The sequence below is a fragment of the Mytilus californianus genome, unplaced genomic scaffold (assembly GCF_021869535.1).
Source record: "Mytilus californianus isolate M0D057914Y unplaced genomic scaffold, xbMytCali1.0.p SCAF_10, whole genome shotgun sequence".
Lineage (NCBI taxonomy): Eukaryota > Metazoa > Mollusca > Bivalvia > Mytilida > Mytilidae > Mytilus > Mytilus californianus.
The window spans coordinates 30,164,640-30,186,831 of record NW_026262582.1 but is presented as its reverse complement, the minus strand read 5'-3'; the positions used below and the strand labels follow the sequence as shown (position 1 = coordinate 30,186,831).

Sequence of the window (22,192 nt, the reverse complement as noted above, 5' to 3'; positions counted from 1 at the left end):
CATTACTTAAATTATTTTCATATCAAAATATCTTCAAATTATCATTATTAATTTTTGATATAATTTTTATAATGTTAACTGACATGACTTAGTCTTACTAAAATTGATAATTAAATATTTATTATAAATGTACAAAATTGTATCATATTTCCTGTATTTAATAAGCAGTTTTTGATTTGAGACTGAAAAAATATTCAGCCAATCAGAATTAAGGTTTCATTTGACTTTGGTAAGCTATTTTTGAAAATTGGCTGGATCTCATTCAGATTTATATTTGAACAAAACGTATACTGAGTTTGTTGAAATACTTGCACGATTGACAAGCATGAAAGGAAATGAGAACCTTACAAAAAGGACACTTTGTGGGTATTCATGTTTCTGGCAACTCTTTGTGTACTAATTCAATTAAATGAAAATGTAACACAAAGAGTTGCTGGGGAGGTAGCCCATGTTAGCTTACAACAAACAAGAATAGAAATGGATTATAACAAAGGATATAGTATATGATAATTCTTTAAAAAGGTATGTTACTTTTTCAAATTATATGCATTTATAATAAAACAGTGTAGAATTTTTATTTTAATCTGTAAATATATTATATATATATACAATTTATATGTAAAAGAATTACTCAAAACCTACAAATAAATTTACTGTTGCAAGTAATTGTATTTCCAGAAATAATTTGCCATAAGTAAAAAAATGGCTTACAAGTGGTACACGAATTACTAAGAGTATTAAAAGAAATATTCAAAGAATTACTTACTATTATTAATAGAAATACTTAATGTGTATTAAAAGAATTACTTACTTTGATAAAAGAAATACTTATATGTATTAAAAAAATTACTTACTATTTTTAAAAGAAATACTTAAAGTGTAGTAAAAGAATTACTTACTTTAATTAAAAAAATTACTTACTTTTATTAAAGGAATTACTTACTATAATTAAGAGAAATACTTAATGTGTATTAAATGAATTACTTACTAAAAAAAAAGAATTACTTAATATATAGGAGAAAAACTACTTAGTATTTATTAAAAGAATTACTTAAGATACATTGAAAAATTACTTACATTTAATTACTAGGTAATTACTTATAATTACTTGGCATTACTAGCAATTACTCATTTTTTGACAAACATTTTTACTTGTTTTTTTACTTGATATGAGTAAAATGAATACTTGTTTTAAGTAAATTCAAGTAATTTATTTTTTTGAGTGCATGTATTTCATAATGCCGTTCGCGCACCACATGTTCCGTTCTTTACCCTCATATAGATACGATTGAGACTAAAAGCATTAAACGACACACACAAAATAAAAAGTCTATGTTCCTAAAATGCATTAGATCTTTTCTATAAATTAGACTTATTTAGTGACTAACGGTTAAGTTAAACATGTGTGTAAATTACCCGTTTCCTCTAGAATCAATATTGTTTTTTTTTTCTTATTTTAATATTTCTGTTTGTTATCCAATTTCACCTTTTTATCTACTAGTAATTATTTTGGCCATGTTTCAATAAAACCTCTTTATCTCGTTTGTGTCTGACAATATTTTTAACTCGCACTCTACTTCGTCTTCTAACTCGATTTCTTACTCGAACTATTACTCGGACTTTTGCTCGAACTCGATGTATAACTTAAACTTTAACTCGAACCCCAACTCGAATTCGAACTTGATCTCAACTTAAAGTCGAACTGGAACTCCATTTCCGACTCGACAGTTGACCACACTCTGCTCAAAATTTTAGATAACAACATAAACAATCGTATCTCTTTTATATTATAGCTAAGTAATTGTCCTGCATGTAGTATTGTCTTTTCTATTATTGTATGTTTTGTTAATCTCCTGATCGACATGAAGATATACACAATATTAGTTCTTAAGTGTTTACAGCAGATCTTGGATTGTTTGTGTTTAATATTTATTCAAAACTTTTTAGATAAATGACTTAATTATGTTAATTGTAGAAGACAGTGTGGTCTTTTGGGTGGGTTTTTTTTTGTCGTTTGGTTGCTGTTTCGTTAAGACATATCCCGCATTCCCTTTTTTCATATTGAAGATCAGTTCAGTTGTGTATAAATATGTGCTTTTATACTTTAAGTTGTCAAACTGGGTAACACTTCAGATTCCGCTAGAAATTCTTCTTCAGGGATTGATTTGGCATATGATCTCTTTGTGGTGAGAAAACCCCATTTACAAAGTTTTGACATGTCACATCTGTTTTATTTAGCACGATAAACTGCTAACTTCAATATTCCCACTCTATAAGCAATCGAAAATATAGTTGAATACAAGTGGGGTTTTTTTCATTGTAAATTATGCGACCGCCTTTGATATGTGAATCGTAAAAATTTTATAACATTTACATTTATTTTCTTTATTATTAAACATTGAAACAACTAGTCATGATCAATCAATTATATATTCAAGAGACATCAACTACGTTAATTTTATTTTATTTTCTCTCCTACTTGTTGAAAAATAAATTTTCGACAGACACTGTTTTCGAGAAAAAAATAATATTAATATTCATAAAATTAACTTATAAAAAAACATTAAATCATCGTCTACTAGTAATTTTGTGTTGTTTATCTAATTCGTTGGTACTTTGGGGATTGTAAGGGTTCCACTTAAGGTGGCACTGTGTTTTAAAGGGGATTAAGACATCCGATATCCCAGCCAGATCATATTTTTTCTAAACCTCGAAAATGTATTCAGCATTTTTATATTTTTGACAAAAGGCAGATGTAATGCCATATCAAAATATAATACAAGAATATAATTGGATGGGCTAAGTAGTTAATGAAAATGTTACAAATATCTGATCATGGTTACTAGTTGTGAATACTTATAACAACAAATATTAACCTTCAGAGGCGAATTTGGGGGGAGAAGAGGGAGGCAGGGTGTCCGGATCCCTCTTTTTGGAGCTGCTACATTTAAGGTTACTGCAGACTATTTTCCTATTCCACTCCAAACGTTGCATAGTTTGGAGGCCCCGATTCCCCCTCCCTGTAGTGTTTCACTACTTGACAAACCTGCTTCTTTATTTGATAGTTTCTTTCAAAATTACAACCACGTTTGGCGTAATATCTTATGAGGCTACGAATTTAAAGAAACTCATTAAAGAACTGATAAAATTCTACATTTCTTATTTATAGTTACTACCACCTAAATTTCTTCAAAATACATAAACAAATCACACATCTTCAAATTCCTGCGTTTTATATTATGTGTATCATAAATATATAAGCAAGCATTTATAAAAAGCATGAGTGCTTATTTTTTAAAGAACAAAAAAGAGGCGAAAGATACCAAAGGGACATTCAAACTCATAAGTCGAAAATAAACTGACAACACCATGGCTAAAAAAAGAAAAAGACCAATAGACAAATAAAAGTACACAAACACATTATAGAAAACTAAAAACCCCACCAAAAACACCAGACTCAAGCTAGCGACCAATTCCAGCGACCAATCAAGCTAGCGACCAATTCTATCGACCACTAAAGTTAACAATGAGCATCAACACGTTAGAGAATCATTCAGAGATATGTCTGAAAATCACAAATTGACATTATGCTACAACGTTCTACTAATAAGAAATACGTAATATATCGCTTTTAAATGTTTAATGGACCACATATGTCTACATTTGCAATAAATAGGAGACGGAAGAATAAATACATATACTTTTTAGAAAGGAAAAAGTAATAAATTTTGTTTAAGTTTTACTTTGGATTTCAATCTTTCTAACAATTAACGTGAGTAGCGTGCTTGCTGAAGGCTTATGCTCTAAATCAGTAATTCAGTATTTGAAGGTTTTATATTACATGGCAGTATACATTTATATTAAATCGAGATCTTCGTTCCTTGCAAAAAATGAATGAAAAAAAAAAAAACAAGTTAAAAAAACCAAAAGTATCTGGAATGTTATTTTTTTGCGATACTTTAAACTAAGATTTTTAACATGTAACAAAAACTACATATAGTATAGATGAATTAATAAAAGGCAATCTTAGTACATAACGGCTAAACCAAGTCTCAAGATTCAGAGGTGTATTAAGTATTGTAGAACAGAATAAAACAATCTTAGTACATTAGTGCAGATGTCAATTTACGGTGAGAAAAATAAAAAGTTAAACTGAACAAGAAAGACGCTATATGCGGTAGAAAAATCATATAACGGCTTTCTATACTCTCGGCATCCTCAAATGTCGTGTATTTCCTTAAAATCCCTTTAGGTAAAGAATTACTATATCGGCCCGGTCAAAAAGAACATACAAGAAAGTAGTACATATTTCAAAAAAAATAGTTCCTACGCATATAGCCAAAACTTTGTCAATAAGTAAAATATTTGGTTTATTTTGGTATCAAATGAAAGTTTAATCACTTGGGATCACTATAGGACCCTTGTTGAAAGTCTCTTTGAATAATTGAAAAAAAGAAATTATAAAGCAGGGAATATTTGCCCTGTTGCTCAGATTTTGCTCAGTACCTGTTTTTGTACTTCCAAATTTCCGGGAACCAGTCAACACATATAGGTACTGTTATGCTGATTTTTTTTCAAGGAGAAGTAATGATAATGTATATTTTGCCATTGAATTACTGTCATATAATTTGAAGTTAGGACAATGGTTATTATTTTTACCATACTGGATAAAAGGGCCGATGCACTTTCCCACCCGGTAATTTCCATGGATAAAAGGGCCTGGGACAAGCTTTCAATCCCACTAGGTGTGGGTAAAAACTTTGCCGTAGGGAACTGTACACAAAGACTGACAAATGTGCCCATACCTATAATTGATAGGTAACTCATACTTTGGGTGGCCAGTGAAGTCTTCAGGTGCACTTTCCCACCCAGGTATTCATATGAGTTGAAGATATGGATAATATCTTTCAAACTAACCATAATAGAAATTTCTTGCATTAAAATGACCTCTCTATGTACTTCTTCTAAGGTTTGAGAGAAGAAATTTGTGTCGTGAAATATTCTCATAGTTTTACGCAAGTTTTTAATTTTGTTGTTTCTTACAGAGACGAAATGTCTTCTAACCATTGAAGTTATCAAAAGCCGTTTGCAAAAATTAGTAAACAGTTGTTGTACTTGGTAATTTTTGATACATTAATGAATTTTGCATATTTAAGTCCGCGAAGAGGACATTCCTAGATTTTCCTCTTTTACTTTGGACTGCATTTTTAGATCTTTCAAAAACTCTAATGTATCAATGTCATTACAAAATTATACGCCAATTATATGAAAACAATGTTAAGCTTTTGTTTTACCGATACAGATAGTTTAGTCATGATATTCAAAGGGGTGATGTTTACAAGGATATATTCCAATATGTTCAAGACAAATTCGATATTTCTAATTATCCAAATAACCATTTATCAGGAACTGTTGATAACAAAACGGTAATCGGCATTTTTAAATATAAAAGTGCTGGTAAAATAATGACCTAGTTTGTTGGTTTATGGGACAAAAATGTACACCCACATAGTACATAGTGAAATTACGAAGAAGGCTAATAGGTGTTTAGCAAACTATAACTTTTGAAGAATAGAAACAATGTTTAGAATCACAGCAAATCAATAAATATTATTAAGAGTCATCTTCGCAATATCTTATTAAGATTAATAAGATTGCTTTGTCATACATTAACTTATGAACACTACAAAATTAAAAAAAAATGTATTAAAGAAACACAAATTATAAATAAAAAATAATGATAATAAAAATGAAAAGAAAAGAATTAGTGTAAGAAAGAAGATCAGACGTCAAATATAGTGAACTTAATAATCCAAAGTTTAATCATCTAAATTCTGTAAAAGTTAGCAGGCTTGTAGACATGGTAGAGGAAGAATATCCTGAATATCCTGAATATCTCGAAAAAGCTGATTAATTTATTTGTAATTTAACTGCAGTAGATTTACGCCACCACAGGTGCATACAACTAATAGAAAAAGAAGATGTGGTATGAGTGCCAATGGGACAACTCTCCATCCAAGTCACAATGTGTAAAAAGTAAACAATTATAGGTCAAAGTATGGCCTTCAACACGGAGCCTTGGCTCACATCGCACAGCAAGCCATAAAGGGCCCCAAAAAAAGGGCCCAAGGATAAAAAAAGACATAACAGTTAAAGGTATCCAAAACACGAATTCATAGGAAACTATGGACGCCATACATACATCAGAAAATCATAGTCAATATAATCAAATATACTCGTCAGTAAACTAATATCCCGTAGATGTGATGTATCTAGTAGTAGTATGTACCTGTGATTGCAAAAATCTACCGCCGTCAAAACACGGACCAATTCATCAGCTTGTTCAAGGCGGGTGGGGGATAGAATGGAGTATGTTCATGCAATAGATCATCATTTAATTTACATTTTTGAAAATACTACACAGAGAAACAACCACCTTTTTCTACTACAGAAATCGATCAGAGGGTTCATTATTTGGAAATCAAGAAGCAGTGAACAATTAACTTTTTCAATCGGGTTGGTTGGACATGGTTTTGTACATGAAAATCACTGTATCAACCCATCTTACAACTCTTGAGGACTGGTTTGGACTAGGCGTTTTTATCAAAGAGGACACATATAATTTCATCTCTATAAAAAATAACCAACTCCTTTGATCGGGTTGGATGGACTATGTTTGTAAGTACATGTATATGCAAATCACTTCATGAACCCATCTACTAACTCTTGAGGACTGGTTTGAACGAAAGGTTTTCCAAAGAAGACAAATATAATCTCATCTCCAAAAAAAATAATAAGTGTCCCTATTTTGCTACTGGATATTTTGAACAGTATGCATTTACAATATCCGAAACAGTCCAATGGTATTGATTTCTTTTAACAAAACAAAGATGTATCTGAACCACGCGAACTGGATTGTGTTTGATGATTTGATGTTGGGAAATCAAAAAAAGTGTGAAGATTACTGTGTTAGTTGACGGCACAAAAATGTCGACTTTGCATATCTCTCACAAAATTATCTCAAACAGCTCATACCGACCAAGAATCTTGATCATATTTATCGAGAATACTGTAGTGATATCACCAGAAAAGAGTGTTGGTCAGCCGTGCAATCGATGTTGGTCAGAACCACATCGGTACATCACCGTTGATCTTGCCAGCCAGAAAAGAGCAAAAATTGTTTAGATGAATTTCATAAAAGTTTAAATTAAGACTCTGAATCTAAATTAGAGACAGAAGCAAAATCTGGAATATATATTACACCCTGGAAAGATAGGTGTAATAAGCGCTCAAAGGAATAACACATCAGATGGATGAAAAAGTAGGATTAAGAATATAAGGATAAGATAAATGACTCGAGAGATGTTTGCTATCGATGTCGTATAGTCGTATAGCTAAGTGGGCAACGTTTATTGAATCCAAAAAGTGTGTGTGTAGATAAGGGGGGGGGGAAGGTAGTGTAAATGTGTGTGTATGTGCATTAGTGGGAACCCATTGAAATATAACAAAGTATATGTAGTAAGTGCTTTGCTGACAATGCAGACCCTAAACAATTGTCGTGTCAGCAATTGTAGCCGGATCACCACTTGATACGATACACCCATCATCTTGAAAGACTGGAAAAGTTATGAGATTGCTATACTAAAGCTTGAGACTTACAACTCTTTCCCAAACAGTCATGAGAAAAAAAAAAACACCATCAAGTATTCTCTGGACGAAGATGTGAGTTGGATCACAATTTCATTAAACTCTGGTTCTTACGATATCGACATCATCTCCAATGAAATTCAACGACAGTTACCACTAAACAAACATAAGTCAAAATTGTCATTGGTGCCAATAGTAGTTCTCTGAAAGCCACTCTAACTTAGCCAAAAAATACTATTAAGTAGACTTTAATTCTTTCAACAGCATCAACACTATGCGTGAGAAAAATAACCTACGGATACAACAAGATAACATAGAAGGTGAACAGATTGTAAACAGAATTAGAATTTAAGTCAACAGTGGAATCTTTGGTGGTAGTTATGCCAATGGATCACCAAAAACCACCATCTGCAGATTTGTCCCAACTGTTACATCCACAGGAGCACTTATCTAACTGATCAAGATGGACATCTTATCGTTTTGAGAGGTAAGCAGTTCACATACGCTTTCGTCTTCGCAAGATACATACATTAGTTAACTCAAACGCGGTGGATATGAGTATGTTGTGCACAAAATAAGGTGAATGTCTATATTACCTCTCAGATAACTTACCCACTACATTTGGAGATAGATTGTATTTACAAAATAGTAAACAATTCTTCGAAGGAATTGATTTAATTCTTGGTCCCAATAGTCCTTTCAAAACATCCCTCTCTTAGGCATGTTCGTCTCGATTGTAATACAATAGATGAAGTCGATTCATGAAAGCAATTGTGCCTAGAAACAAAAATCAAATCCACCGAAAATGAGTTGGCATAAGTGCTATGGGCCATTTTAGAGGCCATGCCTACCTCTACCTTTAGTATAATGGCCCATTTGGAGAATCTCTTAGTTTGGCCAGTCGGCAATAGTAAAGTTGGACTATGTGACATACTGGGTACCCTTTACCATATGCTGACAAACTTGTACGGGTCTAGGGCATAAGTGCTCAGGGCCATTTTAGAGGCCATGCCTACCTCTACCTTTAGTATAATGGCCCATGTGGAGAATCTCTTATTTTGGCCAGCCGGTAATAGTAGATTGGACTATATGATATATTGGGTATCCCCACCTTATGCTGACAAACTCGTACGGATCTAGGACATAAGTGCTATGGGCCATTTTAGAGGCCATGCCAACCTCTGAATGGTAGTGTCCTGATAGTGTTGTGTTTAAAGACTCTGATTGATCTTCTTAGTTGTGAAAAATGATTTGTCATGGTAACAGTTTTTATTTTTTCTGTTTTTTTTCATTATCTATAAATCTTCTTGCATGTCTGATCTGTTTAAAATGAAAGATATACGATCGTATTTACGGCATGTAGTACTTTTGAGACGGGACTTTATTTGTCAATAAACAGATTATGGAATGCCCATATGACAATTAATTGTTTCAGTATACATTAATTCACTGATACCAATCGATTCTTGGTTCTATGTATATGGAGGCATTAACCTTTTTATTTACATTCATTTTTAAAGGTGTTAAAAGACGCGGACCTTGCAGAAGACACCTATGGATTTAAGATTTTCTATTGTTATAAATAGCAGAACCATATTGGATATTTAAAATTAAGAGTAATTTCATTGTCACAGTCTTTTTATTACCCACACCACTTCATCGAACGCGGTCTCATCTCATGAATAATATTGAAGGCTAGCCTCATGACGTTTAACGCCGGCTACCTTCACACTAGTCATGCTAATTGTAACATCGCATTGCAATCGATACAGACTTTAAACAAGCTAGGGTTTCCGTGCATTGTGTCAGCGAAGCATAGACGGATTCATACTTTGTTCAATCACCTGTTCAATTTTTGCCGAAGCCATGATCTGCTAGCGCTCTGCCTGCGTTCAAGCTAAAAACCTTTACGTAAAAACTAGGCGACATACCGTTACAACATAGATGGAACAATTCAAACATAATCCGCTTACACTGTAGTTCAATTATTCAAATGCCTAAAGTACAAATGACCAACAATTATGGGTATAGCTCGCTTTTCCGTATTTGTGTGCAGTTCCCTACGGCAAATGTTTTACCCACTCCTAGTGGGATTGTTAGCTTGTCCAACGCCCTTTTATTCATGAAAATTCCCGGTTGGCAAAGTGCACCGGAAGCTCACAACAACATACCAAATTTTCATTTTTCAGTACAGGGGTGGTAGCAGGAATCGCTATCCTCCTGTTTCCCTACGGCAAAGTTCTTGACCACAGGTGGTTAGTTTGAAAGCTATTATCCATATCTTCAACTCATATGAATACCTGGGTGGGAAAGTGCACCTGAAGACTTCACTGGCCACCCAAAGTCTGAGTTACCTATCAATTATGGGTATGGGCACATTTTTCAGTCTTTGTGTACAGTTCCCTACGGCAAAGTTTTTACCCACACCTAGTGGGATTGAAAGCTAGTCCCAGGCCCTTTTATTCATTGAAATGCCTGGGTGGGAAAGTGCGCCGGAAGCTCACAACAACATACCAAATTTTTCATTTTTCAGCACAGGGGTGGTGGCAGGAATCGCTATCCTCCCGTTTCCCTACGGCAAAGTTCTTGACAACAGGTGGTTAGTTTGAAAGCTATTATCCATATCTTCAACTCATATAAATACCTGGGTAGGAAAGTGCACCTGAAGACTTCACTGGCCACCCAAAGTCTGAGTTACCTATCAATTATGGGTATGGGCACATTTTTCAGTCTTTGTGTACAGTTCCCAACGGCAAAGTTTTTACCCAACACCTAGTGGGATTGAAAGCTTGTCCCAGGCCCTTTTATTCATGGAAATTCCAGGGAGGGAAAGTGCACCGGAAGCTCACAACAACATACCAAATTTTTCATTTTTCAGCACAGGGGTGGTGGCAGGAATCGCTATCCTCCCGTTTCCCTACGGCAAATTTCTTGACCACAGGTTGTTAGTTTGAAAGCTATTATCCATATCTTCAACTCATATGAATACCTGGGTGGGAAAGTGCACCTGAAGACTTCACTGGCCACCCAAAGTCTGAGTTACCTATCAATTATGGGCATGGGCACATTGTTCAGTCTTTGTGTACAGTTCCCTACGGCAAAGTTTTTACCCACACCTAGTGGGATTGAAAGCTTGTCCCAGGTCCTTTTATTCATGGAAATGCCTGGGTGGGAAAGTGCACCGGAAGCTCACAACAACATACCAAATTTTTAATTTTTCAGCACAGGGGTGGTGGCAGGAATCGCTATCCTCCCGTTTCCCTACGGCAAAGTTCTTGACCACAGGTGGTTAGTTTGAAAGCTATTATCCATATCTTCAACTCATATGAATACCTGGGTGGGAAAGTGCACCTGAAGACTTCACTGGCCATCCAAAGTCTGAGTTACCTATCAATTATGGGTATGGGCACATTTTTCAGTCTTTGTGTACAGTTCCCTACGGCAAAGTTTTTACCCAACACCTAGTGGGATTGAAAGCTTGTCCCAGGCCCTTTTATTCATGGAAATGCCTGGGTGGGAAAGTGCATCGGCCCTTTTATCCAGTATGGTAAAAATAATAACCATTGTCCTAACTTCAAATTATATGACAGTAATTCAATGGCAAAATATACATTATCATTACTTCTCCTTGAAAAAAATCAGCATAACAGTACCTATATGTGTTGACTGGTTCCCGGAAATTTGGAAGTACAAAAACAGGTACTGAGCAAAATCTGAGCAACAGGGCAAATATTCCCTGCTTTATAATTTCTTTTTTTTTATTATTTAAAGAGACTTTCAACAAGGGTCCTATAGTGATCCCAAGTGATTAAACTTGCATTTGATACCAAAATAAACCAAATATTTTACTTATTGACAAAGTTTTGGCTATATGCGTAGGAACTATTTTTTTTTTAAATATGTACTACTTTCTTGCATGTTCTTTTTGACCGGGCCGATATAATAATTCTTTACCTAAAGGGATTTTAAGGAAATACACGATATTTGAGGATGCCGAGAGTATAGAAAGCCGTTATATGATTTTTCTACCGCATAAAGCGTCTTTCTTGTTCAGTTTAACTTTTTATTTTTCTCATCGTAAATTGACATCTGCACTAATGTACCAAGATTGTTTTATTCTGTTCTACAATACTTAATACAACTCTGAATCTTGAGACTTGGTTTAGCCGTTATGTACTAAGATTGCCTTTTATTAATTCATCTAATATACTATATGTAGTTATTGTTACACGTTAAAAATCTTAGTTTAAAGTATCGCAAACCAATAACATCCCAGATACTTTTGGTTTTTTTAACTTGTTTTGTTTTTGCCTTTTTTTTTTTTTTTTTTATTCTTTTTTTTTTCATTCATATTTTGCAAGGGACGAAGATCTCGATTTAATATAAATGTATAATGCCATGTAATATAAAATCTTCAAATACTGAATTACTGATTTAGAGCATAAGCTTTCAGCAAGCACGCTACTCATGTTAATTGTTAGAAAGATTGAAATCCAAAGTAAAACAAAATTAATTACTTTTTCCTTTCTAAAAAGTATATGTATTTATTCTTCCGTCCCCTATTTATTGCAAATGTAGACATATGTGGTCCATTAAACATTTAAAAGCGATATATTACGTATTTCTTGTTAGTAGAACGTTGTAGCATAATGTCAATTTGTAATTTTCAGACATATCTCTGAATGATTCTCTAACATGTTGATGCTCATTGTTAACTTTAGTGGTCGACAGAATTGGTCGCTGGAATTGGTCGCTAGCTTGAGTCTGGTCCAAAAACTGGGGGTGATCTCAGGTGCTCCGGAAGGGTAAGCAGATACTGATCCACATGTGGCACCCGTTGTGTTGCTCAAACCCGGTAATAAGTCTAATTTGGTAGGTCACATTCGGGGAAAAGGGGACGGGATTGTAGTTACGACATTTGGAACATATCTACTATCATCTGTCAAACGGATATTCCATAACGGTCAACCAACTCGTGATGGCGTCCGTAAAATTTACGAAGGGATGATTTCAACTTCACCACTTAGAACTCTTGGTAAAAAAGTCATGTTGCGAGTTACAAAAGTCGAGTTAGGAGTTAAAAAAGTCGAGTTGCGAGTAATGAAAGTCGAGTTGCGAGTAAAGAAAGTCGAGTTTCAAGTTAAAAAAAGTCGAGTTGTGAGTTACGAAAGTGGAGTTGCGAGTTAAAAAAGAAGATTTGCGAGTTAAAAAAGTAGATTTTCGAATTGCAAGTGTCGGGTTACGAGTTAAACAAGTCGAGTTGCTAGTCACGACAGTAGAGTTGCGAATCACAAAAGTAGATTTGCGAGTTAAAAAAGTAGATTTGCGAGTTTAAAAAGTAGATTTGCGAATTGCAAGTGTCGGGTTGCGAGTTAAGAAAGTCTAAAATATTTAAAATGTAAAAATGATTTATAACGGACAGTCATTTAAATTAACAACCTCATGGAGAAAAACTTGCATACCTAGTCAATTAGGATTTGAGTCGAACGCACCTTGCTACGGTCACAACACAATGCATGCTTTAAATAAATGAAATATATTCTGACCCTCGTCTTATAAAATTGAGAATGGAAATGGGGAATGTGTCAAAGAGACAACAATCCGACCACAGAGCAGACAACAGCCGAAGTCCACCAATGGGTATTCAATGCAGCGAGAAACTCCCGCACCCGGAGGCGTCCTTCAGCTGGCCCCTGAACAAATATGTATACTAGTTCAGTGATAATGGACGTCATACTAAACTCCAAATTATACACAAGAAACTAAAATTATAAATGATACAAGACTAACAAAGGCCAGAGGCTCCTGACTTGGGACAGGCGCAAACATGCGGCGGGGTTAAACGTGTTTTTTGATATCTCAACCCTCCCCCTATACCTCTAGCCAATGTAGAAAAACCAAACGTACAACAGTACGCACAGTAAAACTCAGTTCAAGAGAAGTCCGAGTCCGATGTCATAATAGGAAACAAAAGAAAATAAACAAAATGACAATAATACATAAATAACAACAGACTACTAGCAGTTACTGACATGCCAGCTCCAGATCTCAATTAAACTGATTGAAAGATTATGTCTTCATCATATGAATTTCAGGCACAATCCCTCCTGTTAGGGGTTTAGTATTATACCATCATAAAATATATGAGAAGAACATAACCCGTGTCATGACAACAACTGGTTTTAGAATAAATATGTTTAATTCCGATGCAAAGACCCTATAAGTGAATCAATATTAACGCCAAAATATGCAATCTTTAATGACCTGACAACAGTATCGTAACTATATCCCTTCTTAATAAGTCTGTTTAAAGGTTTTGTTAGCTTTTGAGGTGAATACTGACATTTTTGTGCTTTGTAAAGAATATCACCATAATAGATTGGATGTGAAATACCCGAACGTATAAGATGTCTGCATGTTGAGTTATATTTACGAATGATGTCCTTATACCGATGATAACATTTTGTAAATGTTGTGACTAGTTTATGATATCGAAAACCCTGGTGTAATAATTTTTCAGTAATACATAAATTTCTCTCGCTAAAATCTAATACGTTGTTAAATACACGAGCGAATCGTACAAGTTGAGATATATGAACACCATAAGATGGTGACAAGGGAACGTCACCATCTAAAAATGGATAATTAACGATAGGAAATGAAAAATCATCTCTTTTATCATAAATGTTTGTATTAAGCTTCCCGTTAATGATATAGATATCAAGATCGAGGAAAGGACAGTGGTCATTGTTAGTATTAGCTTTATTTAAAGTAAGTTCAACTATGTACACTTTTGTTGTTTCGATGTTAAACATATGGAAATTTTATAGAAAATCCACGGCCTTTTCCCGGGTACAATTATATTTGACAATTCTATACTTAATAGATAGAGGATTACTACATGCATGTATAGCAATGATTTCCCTAAGACAAGTTTTTAAATAAAAATATTAGTTGTAAACAAGAACAAATATGGACCAATTCAAGTACACATTTAATGATGCGCTCGACTTTAGTAACTGAACACGACGTTTGTCTGTATTGTTAATGCTGTTTAAGACTTTTTGTAAACAATAAAAGCTAGCACAATTGAGTTATCTATGTTTCATGTTTTTTCTCGGACTGTTAATGAAGGAAGTCTTTACACTAAATCTATTCCTTAGATACATGTTTTTTTGTATAGTTGTAATTTGCTTTAAACAAGCTGTCAGTTACTGCGAGTACTCTAGGTTGTGTTTATGTGTTGTGATGGATGTATATATACCCTGCCACATCCTTTCTGCGTTTTTGTTAGATGTTTTTCTGCTTTGTATCGATCTGATGAGTTAAGCCCTTTTCAACTGATTTTTATAGTTTGTTTTTATGTTGTACTGTTACACAACTCTCCCAGGTTGGCGCCATTCTGTATGTGACTGTCCCAAGTCAGGGGCCTGTTATGCAATGGTTGTCGTTTGTTGCTGTAAATCATATTTGATTTTTGTTCATTGTTTTGCACATGAATCAGATCGTTTTCTTTCTCGTTTGAATTGTTTTACATTTGTTATTTCGGGGCCTTATATAGCTGACTTTACGGTATGGGTTTTGCTCATTGTTGAAGGCCAAACGGTGACCTATAGTTGTTAACTTCTTGGTCATTTGGTCTCCTGTGGGGAGTTCATAATTACCAGAAACATTATTCTGTCTACAGAAATGATTGTAATTAGATTAACGTCCAGTGACAAGTATTTGTTTGTTATCACTTCAGCATATATACAGTAAAATATGATACGATTAAATTTCAACTATAAGAGTTCCTCGCTAATTTTATGAATGATCAATTTCATTCATTTTGCTGAAGTTATTTTTTTTTAAATTTAAATGCACAGTTAAGAACAAACAAAATAAAGGACATTCTGGATTTGAACGTAGATGTTTTGAATTACTTCTTTATTAAAAAGTAATTGAAGAACGATGAATCACAACGACAACTTGTTTTATGATAAACAAATATTCCGACTGATGCATTTGTTCTTCAAATGTTTTATCCCTTATCATGCTTATAGAACGCACACACTTTGGTAACATCGTTGGAACACCGTAAAGACGTAGGATAATCGGATTGTCAGTTGGCCATCATTCATAGAAACAAATGTAATAATAATATTTTACTAAAACTAAACTGAACAAATTCAAACAAAACTAAACACAATTACAACATGCAAATGAACACAAATAAATAGACATGCAAATGAACACAACTAAATGGACATGCAAATGAAAGAATGATTACAAACAAACAAAAGTCACAATTCAAACATAATACACACAACTAAAATGTTAGTTATTAAAAATTAAAAAAAATCAGCAAAATGTCTCATCACAGCTACTTCCATACACTCTGTTTGCGGTCAAGATCTAAGACATTGCTTGGAACATCAAATACTTTCAGATTGAATTAATCTAAATTTTCACTTTATTAAACTTTTCACTGATTTATTATTGACTTTTATAACACCTGTAACATCAATAAGATGTATGGCTCACTATATATTCACTTCATTTGATATTACACTAATTTCACAGCTTTCTACTGATATGACACTACCGGTTGATATCATCATCACATTTCAATGACCAACCTTTAAACATATTTCGAAACATGAATATAAATAGCATTTACGCTATAATAACTCTGGCAATTTATATTTCACCAATATCTTCCGGTTTCTCAGATCAAACGGAACTACTAAACAATTTACACCAACTTCCGGTAAATCAAACACCAACTTCCGGCAAAACTAACACCAACTTCTGTATACGCAAAATACATAATTTCTGCCACATAACATAAATACTGGCCGTTGTATGATACGTTAAGCTAACCCTCGTAACTGGTGTTTGGGAAGATCTGTGTCAATAAATGGGACGTACGTTGTCTGACCCATTTCAACGCTGCCGCTTCAAAACTGAGCATAAAATTGAATAGAAAAACCCCTGAGCAAATTCAATATATTGTCCTGTGAAACTCCATGTCCTGAACTGACAATTCTGAGGTATCAACAAATATGAATGAACTGCAGCAGACTAAACGTCTGTTCACATCAAAATCTAGGTGTGCTCTGCCTATCTACTTTACCTGTATAAAAACCCATGTGCCGCATGTCACATGATTTACCTGGCGCGTAAATTAATGAGTGGAGTGTCAATCAGGGTGCAATTTATACATACCTTTATAAGCCATGAATATAAGATAGTGAGCTGCATTTCATGAATTACAATTTATGAATAATAAGCAAATAATTAATAAAACATAAAAATCACATAACGAAGTTCGTCACAAACACATACAAGATCAATGATAATTCATCATGTCAGTTTGTCGGATATAAGTAATAAATAACTGATATGAATGAATCATAAAAATCCAGAAAACCTCTAGTTTTTTAATTATTGTCAAAAGCAGTTTTAAGTGAACGATCACAATAATTATTTCGTAAATAAAATCTTTGAGACCTGAGCAGACTTAGTTTCAATTTATAACATTCATAGGACATTATAACTATATTAAAAGTTTCGATGAAAGTGAATAGACCGGTGTGCTTGAAAACACAGTGGTTAAAAATCGGAAGACTTTGTGAAAATAAAATTATCAGTAACAACTTGAAAATGTATTCATGTAAAGAGCTTAACATTTGTTTTTTTTTTCTAGATCAATTTTTACAATATATATCAAATAATTTATATCGATTATTTACTGTGTTCATTTTTTTTTTTCAATATTTGCACAACATCCATTCTTTTCATTCAATAAGTCAAACATTTGGATTTTGTATAGTGAGCACTTTCATAAAGATAAAAATATTACAGTTATAGGACAAACTCCAGGTTTTGGATTTCTTCAGCAAAATAGCAAGAACTTTAACCAATTAACAGCTCATTGATAAATCATTTATTCAAACACTTGTTTATTTATCTTCACAGCAGGAAATCGTCTGATTACTACAATATTGTAGATGACTGACCAGAAATGACCACCTGTGTACTATGGATTGTAAAAATACTGTTACTACATAGATTGTTATCAGAATCAGCTAGTGGCAAACTCTACTGACTTTTCAATTTTATATACACAAGATCCCCCCCCCCCCTTTTCCCTTTTTTAAGTAAATGCAAGGCAAGGCAAACATTTGAAAACAGAGTATTTGTGTTTAGTATTTTTTTTATTAATGCATATAACTTATAACTAAGTCTGCAATACATATATGAACAAGAAATGAACGATTTTTTAAATTAACCTTCTATTTTCAAAAATATTTTGTGTGTACTGGAGTTATCGAATTTAATGTTCTGGTACAACAGGCACATTGTTTAACTAAGAGACGCTTCTTCTATACAATGACAGCATCCAGAGAATTATTGTTTTCTTTTTTTCAATATTTTACTGTTATAAGTTGTTTTTCTGCACTAATATTATTATAAATTAACTGATTACAAAACTTTGAATTTTTCTAAATACTAATGATTTTTTTATTCTAGAAATAGATTACCTTATCTGTATTTTGCAAAACCTTTAGTAATCGAAACGTGCGTCTGACGTTCAAAATTTGATGCCTGGTATCTATGATGAGTTTATTTAGATACAGTCTGAGGTTCACGTTTTTTAGATATCTATAACGTTGTCGAATTGAATGATATAATTAGATTCTTCAAGATCAAGGGTAAAATTTAAACTATTTGTTTAAATTTTCCTTACTTTACTGCCTTTTATCAGTAAAGTAAGGAAAATTTAAACAAATATTTTAAATTTCAACACAAGACTAAATCTAAAAATTAAGGCATTTTCCCATTTGAATGGTTTTACACTAGTAATTTTCGGGCCCTTTATAGCTTGCTGTTCGGTGTGAGCCAAGGCTCCGTGTTGAAGACCGTACTTTGACCTATTGGTTTTCTTTTATAAATTTTGACTTGGATGGAGAGTTGTCTCATTGGCACTCATACCACATCTTCTTATATCTATTGTGTTAAAGTTTCGAGACATCAATAACTTTATGGAATTTTATGGATAGGGACAGAAGTTTCATTTAGACACAGTCCAGCTAACAAAATATCAATAACCTTTCTCAAACCTTCATGTAATTTCAGGAAACTTTTAAAGAAGATTCTTCATACTCGATAAGTACCTGACACTGTAGAGAAGAATTTAGAATTTTCCACCCATTTTTTTGTAATTTACAAATAAATTGTTTTTTTGGCAGTCAACCTTTGAGATATAGTCTGTTGTAAAAGATTTTGAATAACTTTGTCAAACCATCATTGAATTTTACAAAATTTTGTGGTTGTCTTTCGGATACAAATTGATTCACTTTGGTTAGCGTCGTCCGCCGATTTAACGGTCAACAAATAAAAGGGGTAGGGCCGATTACCCAAAAAAAAAATGTTCACACTAGGGTCATTTTCAACAAGTCTATCAATCTTTACTGAGATTCATAGTACCACAGCCCAAAGTGTACACATTTTTTTACAATATAATAAACATATCATCTATTATAAACACCTAAAGATATCTCAAAACCGCGATTTTTGCAAACATTTGCTTTTTAGTATTCATTCCACAACTGTATAAGAAGCTCATCGTTGACCAAAACCAAAATTATGTTAAAAGTAACGCCATGTGTTGTCTTTCGGACTCTTAGTAATCCGTTTTGGTTACTGATGTCCTTCGATGCAAAATTTGACAAAAACATATAAAATTTCCAAATTGTATCCATATGTCTACAACAGCAACATGTGACGCTGAATAGCATTTTGAGTTTTTGGAAATAAATGCGTAAACTTATCAAAAAACTAATTTAATTATGTGATTAGATATAAGAAGATGTGGTATGAGTGCCAATGAGACAACTCTCCATCGAAGCCTGCAGTAAATAGATATAAGAAGATGTGGTATGAGTGCCAATTAGACAACTCTCCATCCAAGATATATACTTTAATATTAAATTTCAAGTAAAATAAAGATATGTTTTGTGTTTTGCGACTTAAAAAAAACAGAAGTCGCAGCAATCATATCACTTGTGTTATATTGTGATGTAAACGAAGTATGGTGGGAATTACAATAATGTGCCAGAATGTGGTTACACACATCTTCTTTTGGACTGCTAAATCTCGATTTAAAGTTTGAACCTTTTTGTTGAAATTTATATAAATAACGTATACATATTATGATCTATTATCGTCCCGAATATTCGTGTAATATTGGCTGATGCACATTAGTCATCAATTCTAACCAGCCTTCAAAACTCAAAAGTATAGATCACGCACCTAATTGTTATGATTGTTAAAGTCTTCTTCATTTGTCGACTATATCTTCAATTTATAAACTATTGATCTGATAAAGTGTGTATATACTTTAACGGACGGGCAAGTTTTCTTATCGGTTAAGTAGTAACCTTCCTTGTTAATGTGATAAAGTAATAAGGTTTATATATTTCTACTATCTTTATAGTATATTTCATTGTATAATTGTAATTCATTTAATATCTAAATATTACAATCTTATATCTTATTATAGTAAAAAACAAGAAAATTTGAAAGTATTTTTTTCAGTAATTACCTTATTTCACTTCATAAGTCAGGCGGTCTATTTTGTCTACATAAAGTTTGACGTCTACATGTTGATATTGCGTAAATAAAATCGAACTACGTTGACATTTTGTAATTCCGAAGACTACGAAACATTATATAGAAATACTGTTAATATATAAACGAGAAATACATAGTACTAGATACAGAAATTGAAACTAAATGTCGTTTTTCGTTTTTGTCTTGTGATATCAAAATCGAAAAGCGAAAACACTTCCGTTCTTTAATTTTTTTGTTTTAAGATATCAAAATAGAAAAACGAAAACACTTCCGTTTTTCATTTTTTGTTTTCAGAAATCAAAAACGAAAAACAAAAGTGTTTTCGTTTTTCGTTTTTTGTTTTATGAAATCAAAAACGAAAAATTATAACACTTTCATTTTTTGTTTTATGAAAGCAAATATACACGGACCGTACTAATGACAATTTCTTATTGCAATCTGATGTCGGGTACCGGTTTGACCATACGCTTAGTGCGAGTCTATGTTGTTTTACTTTCTTTAATTACATAAATTGCTTTTTTTTTTATTTTATATTATTTTAAAATTGTTATTTTGATTTTCTATCCAGTGTGGTGACAATGCACTGCACCTGGCTGCACAGAACGGAAACACAGAAACCGTCAAGTTGCTGATTGACTGTGGTGTTGATCTCAATATACAAGGACAGGTCAGTGGATGATAAAAATTGTATTTTTTCCAAGATTTTCTACCATGGTACAGGTAATACAAGTAAAAAACACCTGTTCCTTTGCTCACCCGGTTTGGGTGCCGGATGTAATAAATTATCAATCATATAGGATATCTAAACATTCAATAGGATTTCAACAAAAATGTATCAGATAAAACAGGGAGATAATACACCAAGGGGGCATTCTCTAATTACAACTCTCCCCCACCCCTCCCCCCTAAAAAAAGAAAAAACGACGGAAGCACAAGCAGCAATAACAAAACATCACACAGAAAACTAGACTGGGAAATACGAACCCATTAAAAACTGAGATGAACTGGTAATCTGCGGACGGGTATTCAGTGTTACATGTTTCTGTTAAAAACATATGGATACAATTTGGAAATTTTATATGTTTTTGTCAAACTTTGCATCGAAGGACATCAATAACCAAAACGAATAACTAAGAGTCCAAAAGACAATACATAGCGTTACTTTCAACATAATTTTGGTTTTGGTCAACGATGAATAAAGGCAATAGTAGTATACCGCTGTTCAATAGTCATAAATCGATTTAACTGAAACAAATCCGGGTCACAAACAAAAACTGAGGGAAACGCCTCAATTATAAGAGGAAACAAAACGGAACAACAGAAACACTGAACTGCTACAAAAACAAACGCCAACATACATAGAAACGGACTATGTGATAACAACTGCCATATTCCTGATCATGACTTGGAACAGGACATTTTAAGAACACATGGTGGGTTGAACCTGGTTTTTTGGCTAGCCAAACCTCCCGCTTATATGGCAATGTTAAAAATACCGCTAAAATGACAACATTACGTGACAGGAATACAGTGCTAATAAATGCAAGAACATTCAGGAAAGAGAAATACATAAATAAATAATATAATAGTCCATTTCAACATGTAAACCACAGAATAACAACGAACACCTAAAATTAATTTACGACAGAACACAAATACAGCACAATAGAATAATGAAATGTACGTCACACGAATGAATCAACGCCACAAAAAGTGAGCTTTTTATACATTTTAAGAATGAATACTAAAAAGCAAAGATTTGCAAAAAATAATTTAGGACTCTGAACCTAGATGGTATACCGAACCGCGATGGTCAAATTGCGATGGTTTGACGCTGAAGTGCATTTTTGATCAAGCTGGAGTGCGATGGTAGCATTGTGCGCTATCTTGTTTAGAGCTACGCCGAAGTAAGTTGGTGGTACCATTG

The 22,192-nt window shown here is 33.3% G+C and overlaps 1 protein-coding gene across 1 annotated transcript in view; it reads left to right on the top strand.

Moving 5' to 3' along the window:
* The window catches only part of LOC127717917 (putative ankyrin repeat protein RF_0381), a 183,437-nt gene that overhangs the window by 116,799 nt on the left and 44,446 nt on the right, over window positions 1–22,192 (top strand). Inside the window, exon 5 of the mRNA XM_052223783.1 lies at window positions 20,834–20,932. Coding sequence (XP_052079743.1) covers window positions 20,834–20,932 — 99 coding nt within the window. The remainder of the gene's footprint in view (window positions 1–20,833; window positions 20,933–22,192) is intronic.